This window comes from Pyrus communis, chromosome 8 (genome assembly GCF_041283825.1).
Source record: "Pyrus communis isolate YQ-2024b chromosome 8, ASM4128382v1, whole genome shotgun sequence".
NCBI classification, from domain to species: domain Eukaryota; kingdom Viridiplantae; phylum Streptophyta; class Magnoliopsida; order Rosales; family Rosaceae; genus Pyrus; species Pyrus communis.
In genome coordinates, this window is record NC_142572.1 from 12,215,001 (window position 1) to 12,230,047 (window position 15,047).

General features: G+C 38.2%; 1 protein-coding gene across 1 annotated transcript; it reads left to right on the forward strand.

Annotated features, from left to right (window-relative positions):
- Positions 1-3,480: 3,480 nt before the first annotated feature.
- On the forward strand, positions 3,481-4,988 carry LOC137717065 (Exostosin family protein). Its single transcript, XM_068456379.2, has 2 exons — positions 3,481-3,838; positions 4,209-4,988. The coding sequence occupies exons 1-2, from the start codon at positions 3,494-3,496 to the stop codon at positions 4,869-4,871; spliced, it is 1,008 nt and encodes a 335-aa protein (XP_068312480.2). The 5' UTR covers positions 3,481-3,493; the 3' UTR covers positions 4,872-4,988.
- The last annotated feature ends 10,059 nt before the right edge of the window (positions 4,989-15,047 follow it).

The following is a 15,047-nucleotide window of genomic DNA, read 5'->3' on the forward strand; positions in this document are numbered from 1 at the left end:
GGTGTAGCTTTCATTTGGTTTGCTATAAATACCCAAGTCCTCAAGCATTGTACATCATCCAAGGAAAAACAAAGCCTAGAGCTAAATAAGAAAAGCTTTGCTAATTAGTTTGTTTTGTGAGCTTTCTTTAAGAGTGTGCTCTATTTTCTTCTTCTTGGGATCATTAGAGTTATCTTGGATACTCTTCTTATTCAACAAATACTCGTTCAAAATCTCAACAAAGTTAAAAATTAATGTATCTAGACTGTTAAATTTAAACTATAATATTTGTATTTTTTTACAATGAGACGTGTAAATTTTAAAGAGTATGAGAACTAAATTGGTATCAAACTCGTCATGTTTGAAATTTTAACCTAAAATTTACACTAAAAGTGAAACATATCAATTGCAATACTGACCCCTATTATAATGTAGAAAGAAACATAAAAAATTCTTCATCCGTTCCATTAATATTTGGCAGCAAGAGAGGAAAATTATGAATAACACAAAAAAAAAAAAAAAAAAAAAGTCATATTAATTATCATACACGTGAAACCAAATAAAAAATCAAGATTTTTGTCATTGCCGATAGGACTCATAGTAATTCACTCAACTTCCACTTCTTCATTCTCCTCCTCATTCCACCATTGTTTTTCTCTCAAAACCTAATGCTAAATCATCAGTATTCCCTCCTCTTTTCTCATTTTCTTTCAGAAGAGAACGTTATTTAAAGTTGGACAGAGTGAGCAGCCAGATTGTTTGGCCATGGCTGGCTCTGCTTATACCAACACTTGTTTGCTATACCCTTCTCTTTTCCTCATCCTTTTCTTCTCTTTCATGAACCACCAGTTCCACTATTTCCCATTTCCTCACAACTCCACAGTTCCAAACCACAGACAGGTCTCCGGCACGTACTGCAACGACGATCTCCAAAATGCCAGCAAAAATAGTACTACACTTGATCATGTGCCTACTGTAAGTTAGACGACTTATATATATTCAGAAAGCTAGCTAGTGATCATAATCCTTGTGTGTGTGTGTGTGTCGGGTTTTCTATGATGCGGGATAAATCTTGCGAGATGTAAGTAGCAGGTCGATCGCAGTGTGATTCTGCTTATTCCGCAATTATCCAGCAAGATTTATATGCAGTGGAAGCATTTCCGAAATACATAAAAATGTGTGCTTCTACTCCATTGGTCTTATCACAGGGAATTAGCTATAATCTTGATTTTCGCTTACAAATGTATAGTGAGATCACTTATATGACATGGTGGGTTTAATCTTTGTTGGGTCTCTTGGCCAAAAATGAAAGAACAAAAATTTGGGTTTTGGAATTTTGTTTTGTGCATGTATACAGATGCAAGTGAAGAAGAACCAATTTGAGAAAATGGAAGATGGATTGGCAAGAGCAAGAGCTGCAATAAGAGAAGCAGCTCAATCAAGGAGCTATATGTCATACAAGGAGGATTTTGTTCCAACAGGATCGGTTTACATCAACCCTTATTCCTTTCATCAGTTAAGTTTCTCCCTCTCTTTTGTTAGACTTGGTCTTCTGGGTTTAACCACTTTGGGTAAAATTCATGTACCAAATCTTCTCCTAATCAGTTCCTATAAAAATGCTTCATTTGTTTTTTTCCCCTAAAAATGTTCCACTAGCCAAGGAACTAAGGAAAATTGAACGAAAACACTAAGTAAGAATCCACAAGCAATCTGAAATCCATTAGGAATTGAGAAAATTTCAAAGTTTGTTGTTTAAATGATAATATGATAAAAACCTTAGCACCATGAAAGAATGTTTTATAATGTATCACAACTCTACGTGCTAGGAAACCTAATATGATTAATACGGAAATAACAAAGTACTAGAAGTATCCTCGAATCTTAGAATGTTGTTTAGGGATTGTAAACGAAGGTATTCAATTGACTAAATATGCCCATGTTTCACGGCTACGCGGTGAGTTCAACTCGCAATGCCGTTCTCTCCGCGAAGCGACTGGTCACATGCCTGAATCACACGTCAGCCTAATTGCACTGCTTAAGCCTTGCTCTCGGTTTTACACTTATCGAGCTGTTCCATTGATCCGTTAACTATTTCTTCTACAGCAGAAACATTAAACTGGTTCACATATAATTCATGAAATTTTAAAATATCCTGCAGTTTTTGTTAGGTTGGTTGAAATTGACATTAACTTCAAAAAAAATTATGGATCAATATTTTCTGGCATGAAGACCTGGGTAGGGCTTACGAATTAGAGATGAACCGATTAATTGTAAATTTTGGAGTTTATGATCTATAAAGAGGCTAAAAAAAGTCGGATGAGAGTGATCCATTTTTGGGTTTTCCCTAGGTGTGCCATTGTTATTAGGGTGTGCAGAAACATAGCATGGGTGATGTAGTGGTGCACCATAGGCATTAAGTGAACGAGCTTTGCCTATTTTGTGCTTACACAGTTCTGGCAAACTGTCTTACAGACTGAAATCTTGCCCTATTTTGTTTCAAGGAATAAATATTTGATTTATAAGTGTTGTACTTAGATGTGGACTTATGAGCTGCAATTCTTCATCTGTCACAACCTTAGATTCTTCAGCCTAGTTCTGACTCGTGTACTGTATAGTACTCTGATTTATAGAGGTCCCCCATTCCGCTAGGCCTTTGACAATAGTCCTTAGCAAAACTGGGTACATCTACATGCATGCAGAGAGACATAAACATGCATAAATTGTAGTTGTAGACTCTATGGGTTCTAGGACAGGCACCAAAGTGGCAAAATGCTATCCTTAATTTGACCTGCTTTCAAATTGTTTATCTAGTAGGTCGATCCCTTCTTCAAGAATAGTTGATTCACATAAAAGGTTTTTCTATAATGTGGGTAACCACCTTTTTTCATAAATGTGGACATGTCATTGATATTGCTGACACTAAACAATTGTCGATACGTCACCAATAAAACTTGACCGCAAGTGCAGTTTACTTTAAGTTACTGCACTGTATTAGAAGGAATGTGATTATAAATATCTACAATTGACTCAAATTCATGTGCGGATGTTCACATTTACGAACAAGATGTTGGCAGACTTGCAACATTGGTCATTTGAAAAGTTTATTAAATTTAAGCGGTAAACTAACTACATCTGGTTTTTTACTGGAATTATTTGAGTTTAAAATCTAGGATCTTGGGCGTAGCCAAAAACCCTAAGCACCAAGGTGATTTTACACCATAAGGTAATCAATCTTGTTAAACGGGATTAGAAATGATATAATTCACCATATGTAACCCACCGTGCTAATTTGGGTTGTGCTTAATTAGTAGGTAAAATAATGATGGACAAGCCAAGGGTTTATATGTGCAATATTTATGCTTTTCGAATTGATGCGTTTAGGTTTTTTTTGCAGGTATATCAGGTGCCACATATAGTGTAATGTTTATTATTTAAACACATAAGCATCATCAATTAATATCAATAATTGATTCATTATCGTTTTGTGTATGTACGTTTTAGGAGCCACATAGAGATGGAAAAAAGATTTCGAATTTGGTCGTACGAGGAAGGAGAGCCTCCAGTCTTCCACAAAGGGCCGATGAACGACATTTACTCCATTGAAGGTCAGTTCATGGATGAGTTCGAGTTGAGTGGGAAAAGCCCATTTGTAGCGAAAGACCCCGACGAGGCTGTCGCGTTTTCTCTTCCAATCAGTGTTGTCAACATTGTGAGATTCGTCTACAAGCCTTACACCACCTACTCTCGTGTCCGGCTCCAGAACATTGTCGAGGACTACATTAGCATCATATCGAAGAAATATCCATACTGGAATAGAAGCAATGGAGCTGACCATTTTCTGGTTTCTTGTCATGATTGGGTATGCCACTCTATTTTTTTTCCATCTTTTCAGTTTGATTTTATAGTGCTACCACCAACACTTCATTGTGATTCAGATTTCATCTCATAAATCTCTTAACCTAATCAATAAAACAATTTGCACCATATTTACTGATCACATCTAACACAAAGAAAAAACTCGAGTATGTACGTTAGTTTCACATGATTCTTGTACGTGTACAACATGTGATTAATGATCAGTTTGGTAAATGTAACATCACTCAAATGTGATTACTAGCACATTTGAATTTGAAGACTTTTGTTAGTTATGACCTAAATTGTTGTGTCAACTTTAGGGCATGGCCAAGTTGAATGAGTTAACGATTCTCCTTATTCGATTGCATTTTTAGGCACCTGATATTTCGGCTGGACACCCTAAGCTTTTCAAGAAGTTCATTAGAGTACTCTGCAATGCAAATCGTTCAGAAGGTTTCCAACCAGTCCGAGATGTATCCCTGCCTGAAATCAAACTCCCTTTTGGAAAGGTAGGCCCTCCCCTCCTTACCCATTCCCCTAAAAACCGTTCAGTCTTTGCTTTCTTCGCTGGTGGTGGTCATGGAGACGTAAGAAAGATACTATTCAAGCACTGGAAAAACAAAGACAAGGAAATCCAAGTCCATAACTACCTCCCCAAAACCCTAAACTACACACACCTAATGGCGCAGAGCAAGTTTTGCTTGTGCCCTAGCGGGTATGAAGTTGCAAGCCCTAGAGTGGTTGAGGCCATATATGCAGGCTGTGTCCCAGTGATCATTTCTGATTCCTATGCGTTGCCGTTCAGTGACGTACTTAATTGGTCTAAGTTTTCAGTTCATGTTCCGGTGGCAAGGCTACCGGAACTGAAGGCAATTTTGCAATCAGTTTCCGAGCATGAATATTTGAGAAAGCAAAAGAGGGTCATGCAAGTGCAGCGCCATTTTGTGATCAATAGGCCTGCTAAGCCGTTTGATATGTTGTATATGGTGCTGCATTCAGTGTGGCTTCGGAGGCTTAATCTGAGGCTGTTGAAATGATGCCAAGGTGGGGGTTTTGTACAATTATGCTAGAATTTATACAATTGTGTTTTTGAGTAAATAAATTTTGTATTATCTCAGAAACAACTGCGCTGTATTAGCCATATAATTAGCAACGTGGAGAAACAAGAATTATTGATCGCAATATTTGTTATAGGCAACCAACAATTTTTTGCGGAAGATTGAAATGTTAATATTGCAGCACGGTATGTGCATTTGTACGTTTTAGGTTATTTACCTTCAATAATAGTCATCGAGCGAGTTTGGTGGCTACTTATTCCAATGAGTCCGATCATGTTTGGTAGAGCCTCTACTGTCGAGTACATATAAGTGGTGGTTTTAGTTCTTATCACACCATTGGGCATGCAGAGGAGTGACGGAGTCGGGATTTTGTTGCAATGGAGCATAAAATATGAATTTCAATATATTTGATTATTGTACTTTCATTTATTATATTTCGGTATGGGTTCTCATATTTTATATGTCAAGTGTATCCTAGATATGCGTTTAATCTCGTCAAAGTTGAAAGTTATAAAATCATATATTTGACTCCAATTTGATGGTGAAGGTTGTACTAATTCCAATACGTTTAGACCTGGTTTGGTACTGAGATGATTCTGAAAAAAGCTGGTATCAAAAAAAGCTGGGAGTTGTTTTTGTGTTTGGTAAACATTCAGCTTCAGCTTTTTTTCACAGTTTTGGGTGAAAAAAAGCCAAAAACAAGAAGCTGAAAAACCTAACTTTGAAAAATCGGCTTTTTTCCACATCTGTTTTACATAAAAGTTTACCAAACACTATAATACTGTTTTTTTTTCTTTTCAAAAGCACTTTTACAAAAAAGTTTACCAAACACTCTGCTGCTTTATTTCACAGCCGCTTATTCTCACAGCACAGCAGAATCAGCTTTTTTTCAAAGCACAGCAATACCAAACCAGCCCTTAATCAGCTTTCGGGGGCAGCAGTATTTGGTGGGGTTCGGGGAACGTGATCATCTTTCCAAGTGTTTAGTATCGACTTGCAACTTGCTAATATACATGACAATCAGGAGGTGCACATGCCAGTTGATTATGGCAGCTCACGAAGAATGATACTCTTGACAAAATAGAAATTTGCCTGCTGCAAACAAGAAAGTACCTTGTCTTCATCCCCAGTTTCTTCACACAACGATATGACATAGAGTAAGCACCCACAAAGCCTATCATCTGGTTTAACCCCTTTTTCAACTGCAATGCCAAATACTCGAACCATATCACCGAATCTTCCCAAAGAGTTTCAGCCGCTCAAACTGATTTCTACACCTCTGTAGCTACTACAAACCAAATAGGAATTTGCACAGCTAGCTTGAAGACATTTTAAACCACAAAAATGTACATAACCAACTAGTGCAAAATAGAACCCTGTATCATCCTTTCAAACACACATTATGCAGATACAATCTCTCCATCCAAAAAACCAATATTCCTCTGCCTCTCACAGGATCTTCACAAAGAATTTCCTTCTTTAAGGAGTTGTAGCACACCCTCATGCTGGTATAACAACTTCTTACGGGATTACCCTTCGTGGAATTTACCGTCAACACTCTCATTCAACATTGGCTTTGGGCCTTTAATATTTACAAAAAACAGAATGAATTCTTCTAGGCAACAAAAGAATGATACTCTTGACAAAATCTAAGGCAACAAAAGAATGATACTCTTGACAAATTCTAGGCAACAAGAGAATGATACTCTTGACAAATTCTATGGAATTAAAGAAAGAATGACACTTTCTTGAAATCTTGTAATCCAACAAAATCACTGAATGAAACAGTAGTTTATCTCATATATCTTCAACATAAACCCATATATCTTCAAGAAACCGACTATAAATTCCGAAGTCACAAAAATACAACCAAATCGCCAGAAAACCACACCTAGAATGTAGAGCATATATCATCTGAGAAGATCCCATATCACAAGGCAGACACAACAGAGAATCAAGAAACTGACAACATCCCAAATCTGCAAGATGATGCGAGATTTATACGCACACAAATTAAACCCTCTTTTCGTCAAATTGTAGTATATGTATAAGTAGGGATCGTTCTAGACCAGGGATTAGGAGGGATTGTTAATCACTTGGATTTGACTCAAAAACGTTAAAAACACAATCTAAAACACTATACTAGACTCAAAGAATGCAAAACTAAACTTTAAAACACTAAGACAAACCAAAGACTCAAAATGCTTTAAAACATAAACTAAATTGATTTCTAACTAAATTGAACAATAAGGTAAAGGGGGATTTAGGTTTTGATTAAACTAAATGACAGATTGTAAATTAAAGCATAAGGAAATGAAGTAAACACAAAATGAATGAATCAACAGCTAATAAAAAGAGATAGCACAAATAGAGATGAAGCTAGAGATTCGATTTCACCATTGCTAAACCAAGTCCATGCTTGTTAAGTCAGATTATACTCATCCCTCTACTTATTTCTTGGGTTTGTTTCACTTAGATATGATCAGCCATATGATGTGTGGATTTGATCAAATGTCTCTAATCATGAGCCTAATTGTGATGTGCAACTTTGGCTCCTAATCAAGACTATGTAGTGCACAAGAAACTTTCACAAAACCAAAGGGAACACTCGGCAGGATGTTTGCAAAACATTCCCTTCATTCATTCACATATCTACCAAGATTATGCATGATGTGTGCTTTAATCTTGGCTAAACAACCTGTGGTTAATTCAAATGATGATCAAGCATTAAAATCAACACACTAAGTCACAATTAAATCGGAGAATGAAGCAAGAAATAGATAGATTAAATGAGAATTCCGAATTAACTACATGGCAAACTTTGCAAGGCTACATCGAATCTCTAGAGGAGGATTAGTTACAATTCATGTTTGCAAAGGATTTAACATAAAAATATAAAACATGAATGAACATAGAATTAATAAGAAGAAAGAACCCTTGAAGCAAAACTGATGTAGAATCAAAGAAACACCTAAACATTCCAACAACTCAAACTTGAATTGTATGAACGTTTAGGCCCTCTTATCTTCCTCTTCGTCGTAGCCAAGGTCTAAGGGATGTTGTTGGTGTGTTGAATGGATTGGGGAATTATGGAAATGGATGAGGAGTGGTGGAAATGGAAGGATGGTGTTTGGATTGTAAGGGAGAGTCACGGCAAGGGTGGTTTATGGTCTACATTTCTGCAATGGATGAGTGTATGAATGGAATGGATGGACTTTGTGAAGGGCACGGCCCCAAGGGACCAATTTCTGTTGTGAATGAATTGTGAATCAATGAGAATGAATGAATGAGTATTTATAGGTGAAATGGGGGGGACATGACAGCTAGGTTGCATGTGCTAATGCTGGAATGGTATGGTGAGTGAATGTGCACGGCAATGAGTGTTGTTGGTGCTGAAAATGCATGTGTGTGCATGTGAAATCTGCCAAGATGCATGTGAAAGTGTATGAATGTGCACGGCATGGGATGTTTGTGTGAATGATGGCAGATTGTGTGGATGAATGATTAGGGTCTTGTAAGGGTGGAAATGCATGTGAAATCTGCCAAGATGCATGTGAAAGGAATGCTGGAATTCTGGAGGAGGAGCCACGGCACAAAGGGGAAATATGAATGCATGTGGCTTGTTTGTTGAAGATGCATGTGCAATGAAGTGGATTTTCTGCAAATGCAAGGTGAATGTGCATGTGATGGAATGATTATGTTTGTTTGAATGTATGTGATGATGAAATGGATGGGAGTGGTTTGATGAATGAGTGGATGGAATGATGAAAGAATAAAAGGGTGCATGTGGGTGAAGGTGTTTGCATGTGCACGGTTTTAGGGAGAAAGGTGGATGAATGTGCATGTGAATTAGGTTGTGAAAACATGTGAATGCATGTGTTGATGAATGATAAGTGGTGAATGATATGATAAGTGGTGAATGATAAGTGATGAATGATAAGTGATAAGTGTATATGTGGTGATGATAAGTAATGGGAGCATGTGAGGGAATGAATAATGAATGCATGTGTATGGTTTTGGGAGAAAGGTGGAGATGCACGGCAAAAGGGAATTGGAAAGGTTTAAGTGTCTTAAAACTAAAGGGAACAAGGTTCCAACACTTTGGTCTTCAATTAGGTCTTCAATTTCGTCCAACACTTTGGCGCCATCCTTAGCCCAAAAGTGCTCCAAAAGTCTCCAAAATGCATCTTTTTGCTCCTTTAGCCCTTTGGACCTACAAACACACGAAAATAGCTTAAAGGACTAAAATAACTAAAGAAACATAACGTAAATGCACGAGAACAAGCCATTTAAGTCGCATGAATATGCTCCTATCAAATACCCCCACACTTATCTTTTGCTAGTCCTCGAGCAAAACAAAACAACAAAAGAACACGAAACTAGACAAAACGAGCAAAACACAACCTACACCTTCCAACAATCGTCTCACGGATTTCCAATGCACATGACAAGTTAAAAATCATTAGTCCCATAGATTTTAGTCATCTTTACACTTAAGTACATTCTTAATCATAGTCACCACATACTATTTCACAATTAAGCATTTAAAACTATATTTTGAATGTAGTAACATGCCTTAGAGAATTTGCTCAATTCCTTATTGGGGTATATTGTTCATAACCCATAAGTTACCGAACGATTGCGGATGCACTAAGGAAATTAACGGAAGAAAAAAAAATGAAACGAATGAGAAGTGGAACCACCGGAATCCATGGCGTGAGTCTGGTGGCTCTAATACCATATTAACTACATTGAAAGAGGCATGAAACTATCGAAATTACAGAGAAGAAGAAGATGAAGGTTTAGAAGGAAATCAAAGCTTGTATTGATAGTTGAACAAATTACAGAAAATGAGAGAGAATTTACAATATATACTAAGTAACTAACTTTAACCTTCTAACAAACTCTTATTAGACCAATCTCCACCGTTCAATTATAAACCAATCCCCACCATACATCTATTAATAATACACACACACACACACACACACACACACACACACACACACATACATACATACATACATACATACATACATGCAAACATACATATATATTTTTTAACTCTTTATTTTATGGGAATTGTTATTAGCACTCCAAAAATCTTATTCTACACTCCTCATAAGTGTATTTTGCTTTCTAATTATAGAAAGCTTGGAGTGCCAAATGAGATTTTTGAAGTGCTAATAACAATTCTCTTTTTTATTCTTAAAAAACATAATTAAAAAGCATTAAAGGGTTGGAATGTATGCTACACACATAATGGTCGGCCAAGTTCTCGACAAAATACCTCACCGTAAAAACTAGAATTTTTTTTCCAAATAATTAGAGTTTAATCCTTACATAAGATATATTTTTTTATCATGCCTAATTTTGTACATTGTGATTTCAAGCCTAGTTTTAATTTGAATTTTTAAAATCTAATTTTTAGGTGGAGTCATATATGCACATAAAAGAAAAACTTTATTGCATGTAAACGTACATACTCATGAATATGTGGTAAGGTTTTCAGTATATTTGCACTTTTGTACCTATGGCTTATCCTTATCCATGTATGGATAACAACTCTGCATGTTGATATGTCTAAAGAGCTAGATTTAATTATGTACCTACATACTTCTATACGTACATACTGTGGATGTAAATTTGGAGAATTTTGCAAGAGAGTTAGAATTAGGTTTTTGGGAGAAATGTGAGCTATTTATAGGGGTGTGGCCGGCCCCTAGGTTTTTGGGTGTAATTGCAAGATATTATGTCAAAATAATATCTTGCAATCAATTAGGAAATTAATTAGAAAATTAATCAATTAATTTAGGTAATTAATCATAATTTGAATGAATAATTGAGGGTTACCTTATGGGGCTGATCTGATAAGGATGGATGAAATAGGTTTTGAATAAATACCTATTTTGATCACTTTTGACCTTGATTGAGTCGTGATTGTCCACTACTTACATTTGGGAGTTCCAGTGTGCCTCAAGGGTAATTTTGTCATTTTACCCAAGAATCCATGTGTCACCTCTATTTTTTTATATTATTTTTGGTTCCACAAATGCCCCCACACCTATTGGGCTGCTCGCAGGAAAGGGTAGCAGGTGTAGAGATCTTCTAGCTTTAAGAAACATAGGTTTGTTTCCTGTTTTGACGTAGATTCCCTCTTTAATTGGAAATTAGATCCTTCTAGGAAAGAGAAATAAATCACTTCCAAAGTTTATATAAGTCTACCTTAAGTAGATGATTAAATCAACTTCAGAGAGCAATTTATTCTACCCTACAAGAGAGAGAAAGCTAGAGGATATTTGTTCCCCCTTCCCTAACAATCTTTTACACGTGCCTATGCAAAGGACCGTCTTTCGTTGCTTTCTTTATCTTCTCCGTGCCGCACCGAGATAAGAAAAAATTAATTTCCCTTGTCTTCTTCTTAGATAGTGCTGTCGCGGGGCAGCTGTTAAGGTGGTGTAGCACATCGGCTAGCAGGGACCAGGAGTTAGCTCGGCATGGGCCGAAAAGGTGTTGTGGCAAGGACCACTGCTTAAGCTGCTTGGCTTAGCTAAAGTCAAGGGTAGCTGTGCGGCTGGGGCCACGGATCGAGTCATTGGGGCCATCGCTAGGTGAGCCGCACAACTTATGTCTTTTGGGCTTTTAGACCTGACGCGGGCCAGGCCAGCGATTGAGAGTAATGAGGAGGTCGCGAACCTCATGGGCTGTTGGAATGTTGGGCATGTAGGCTTCCTACCTGTTAGTCTGAGAGAGAAAAAATGAGGGAAAATCCATCATGGGTTGAGCTCCCCTACCGAGTATCGTGAATGGTGTTAGCTGCTTAGTCATCTTTACTAATAGAAAGATGGGCTGTTCTCGAGAGAGGAGATGAAGAGGATCAAGATGGATCCATTGGCTCGTCCGATCATCGTCATGGACAAATGAATGTGGAAAAAAAAAAAAAAAAGATATTCCCCACCTGCTCAAGAAAAGCTGAAGACTTCTTCCGCTGTTTGTGAAGGTTCGTCTGCTGCTAATAAGCTTGTGATTGACTTAACTTCTTCCAAAGGGAAGAAAGATGAGGCTGCTAGATCTAAGCCAGTAACGCTTGCAGTGCTAAATGTGGCTAGTATGATTGCTGATAGGATTACTCAACATAGAAGTTCCCTCATGCCTCCAATGTCGAAATTTGTGCCAAAACATCCGTCGGGGGCTAAGTCTGGTTCACCTTTAGAAAGACTTGCTATTATAAAGAGTAATAAGGTAGACTATGCTGTTAAAGTGGTGCCAAGGCCTACTCCCCCTGCTACTGAGACTAATTCGCCTGCTGGGAAGGAGGAGACTGTTCGTGTGCGTAACTGTGAGAAATCCACAAAGCCTGCTTCTGGGGAAGCTGCTGAGATCTGTGCGTTTTTGAAACCAGATATGTTTGAAAACATAGACTTTTGTGCCAAGTTTATCGATGACGTTAGAAATGTTGTTTGCCCAATTTCCTTTTCTAAGCATACAGCCGAGTATAGAAAGACTGCTCTACTTACAATGATGCAGAAGACGACTATTCTAGCAGCCGAGTCTATACTCCTTGATCAAGAGGATACCAAGGCTACCAAGTAGGTGGCAAAGGCTGTGGTAGCCGAAGCTTATTCTTCTGTCGAGAAAATCAAGAGGTTGGAATTTGAGCTCGTCGCTTTAAAGGGGTATAATATCTTTGCCCCAACTTTTGTGCAACTTAAGACGACTCGCCATGAGATTGTTGGCTTAAAGACTAGGCTTGATGCGATCCAAGTTAAGTATGAAAGTGCAGAGAAGGAGATCGAATTTTACATACCTCAAATTCAAGATCTTGAGCGTGCCGTTTCTGAGCTTCGTTCTGCTGCTTATGCAAATGATGAAGAGTTAATTACTGCTTATAACCAAGTGACCGACTTTAAGAAGGTCGTTGATAGGCTTGAACCCCAAGTGTTGGAACTCCAAGGTGCGCTAAAGGTAAAAAGGCTAGGCTCAAGGCTCTGCTTGTTCAGAGTCAGGCCGATTTCTACAAGTTGGGTTATGTAGATCATCTCTTTGGTAAGCCGTCTGACTTCAAGTTTGCTAGGAGAGACTTCGAAACCTTCTCTATTTCTCTAGAAGACTTGCTTGCCTTTACTTTTGAGGCCTTTATTGGTGAAGTAGTCAAAAAGGTTGATGTCCAAGCTGGAGCAGCCGGGGGTGAAACGCCGGATGATGTTGTTGCTAGGAGCATTGCGGCTGCTGAAGGTGTGGTGGCCAAGTAGTCGTGGGATGTCCAAGCTGCTGAAGGTAGTCTTCTAGGTAGCCTTTAGGATTTTCTTTGTTTTCCTTGTTGTTCTTATTTTGCTTGAACTCATTCGGCCTTTGCTAGTCATTTATCAATTTTGCTAGAAAATTTAATAAATCTACTTCATTCACTTTTGTTCATCTTCCCTTCTTTTGTTTACGCCTAACCTTTGACTTTTACACCAACAACAAGCATGCTACTTTTCTATAAGCAGAGAGGGTCACGGAGCCTATGCAGCTGTAGGTATTGGTCTAGAACTTTTGCAAGGTTGTTAACCATAAGGTCGACAGCCAGACGCCTTACTTACAGAAGCAGACGAGTCCGCGTGAACACTTGGTTATTAAACTTGGCTTTCTTCAATCCTTTGAGATGTGTGGCCTGCATCACAACAAACTAAAGATTTTTGGGTCATAAAATTCGCTAACCTTTGATATCAAAAGTACATGGTTGTATGGAATTTCATAAGCAAATGTTCGAGAAAACTCCTTCATTTTATGTAACCAATTTCGTAGGTTGTGTAGCAAGTATCACAACACTTTAAGAATCAGTGTAAATCTTAAGTGATCATTCCACGTTTTGGCAAAGGTGAAGCTTATCGGCTGCATAACATGTCGGCAGCGAATAAAGCTTCGTATGTGCGCACTAACTTGTTTAACCTTTCATAAAAATGTGCGGTTGTGTAAGTTTAGCAAGGTTCACTGCTCGAAGGGCAAGTTGTAGGCAGTCTTATGGAAACCGTAGGCTACCTTAGTGTACTCGGTAGCAGTTTTAAGGTTCCAAGGCAGCCGTCTATAGGATGTACTACATAATGTGCTTCATCTGTCTCTGGGGCCCTGTTCCTCGCGGATTAGGCCAAGAGACCCAAGATCCTTTAGTTAGCTAAGCCTTGAAAAAGACCATTGTGGATACTTCTAGGAATCCCGGCGCAAGCCATCATGCTTATAGTTATACCAAGGCAACCTAACTCATCCACATGTGGATATTCGGAGTGTAAATTTTATCCTCCTGCATTGGAGAGCAAACCCATATGGGTGTCAGGGAATTGGTTTACCTTCTCGCACCGGAGAACAATTAGTTTATCCTCTCGCACTGGAGAGTAGATTTAGATGGGTGTCAGGGAATTGGTTTACCTTCTCACTTTGAAGAGCATGGTTGGTCTTTCAGGGGGCTCAATTCCTGCGATGAGTCCTTAAGAAGGGCACGGTCTTCTTTGAAGTGCAGGAGTGATCAGCTGTTGTAAGCACATAGCCGAGCCAAGTTGTAGATTACTTCTAAATTCCTCATTGAAAAATGAGTGAAACGAATGAGAACTTAGTTGTAAGGTAGGAACTGCATAGCAACTGGATAGTCCTTGGCTTGCGAGGTGGTGCCCGTTGAGCTGCTTGAGTCTTTGGGCTTTGATATAGTGGGAATTTACACATGGTACTTCCTCAGATTGTAGGCGTACTGCTGCTTTTCAATCTTTTTGTCGTTCATGGTGGCGAGGAAGTAACTACCCTTACTGCCTACTTTGCTGATCTTGTATGGACCTTCCCAGATGGGATCCATCTTTTTGGAGCCTTTTCTGCGGGCAGTGATGAAGGCTTTTCTTAGGACTAGATCCCTGATGTGATATAAAATAGCACACAAACTTAAACCCTTTTATTGTAGTTGTAGTATGAATAAGTAAGGATCATTATAGGCCGGGGATTAGAAGGGATGCTAATCTCTCAATTTTAAACTCTAAAACACTAAACGACTCAAAAACAGAAAACTAAATTCTAATGACTCAAAACAAACTAGAATGATTCAAAACAACACAAAACAAGCAAATTGACTAAAAACAGAAACTAAGGGTGACTTTGGACGAATTCTAACTTAACTTGACTCAAAAACACTAA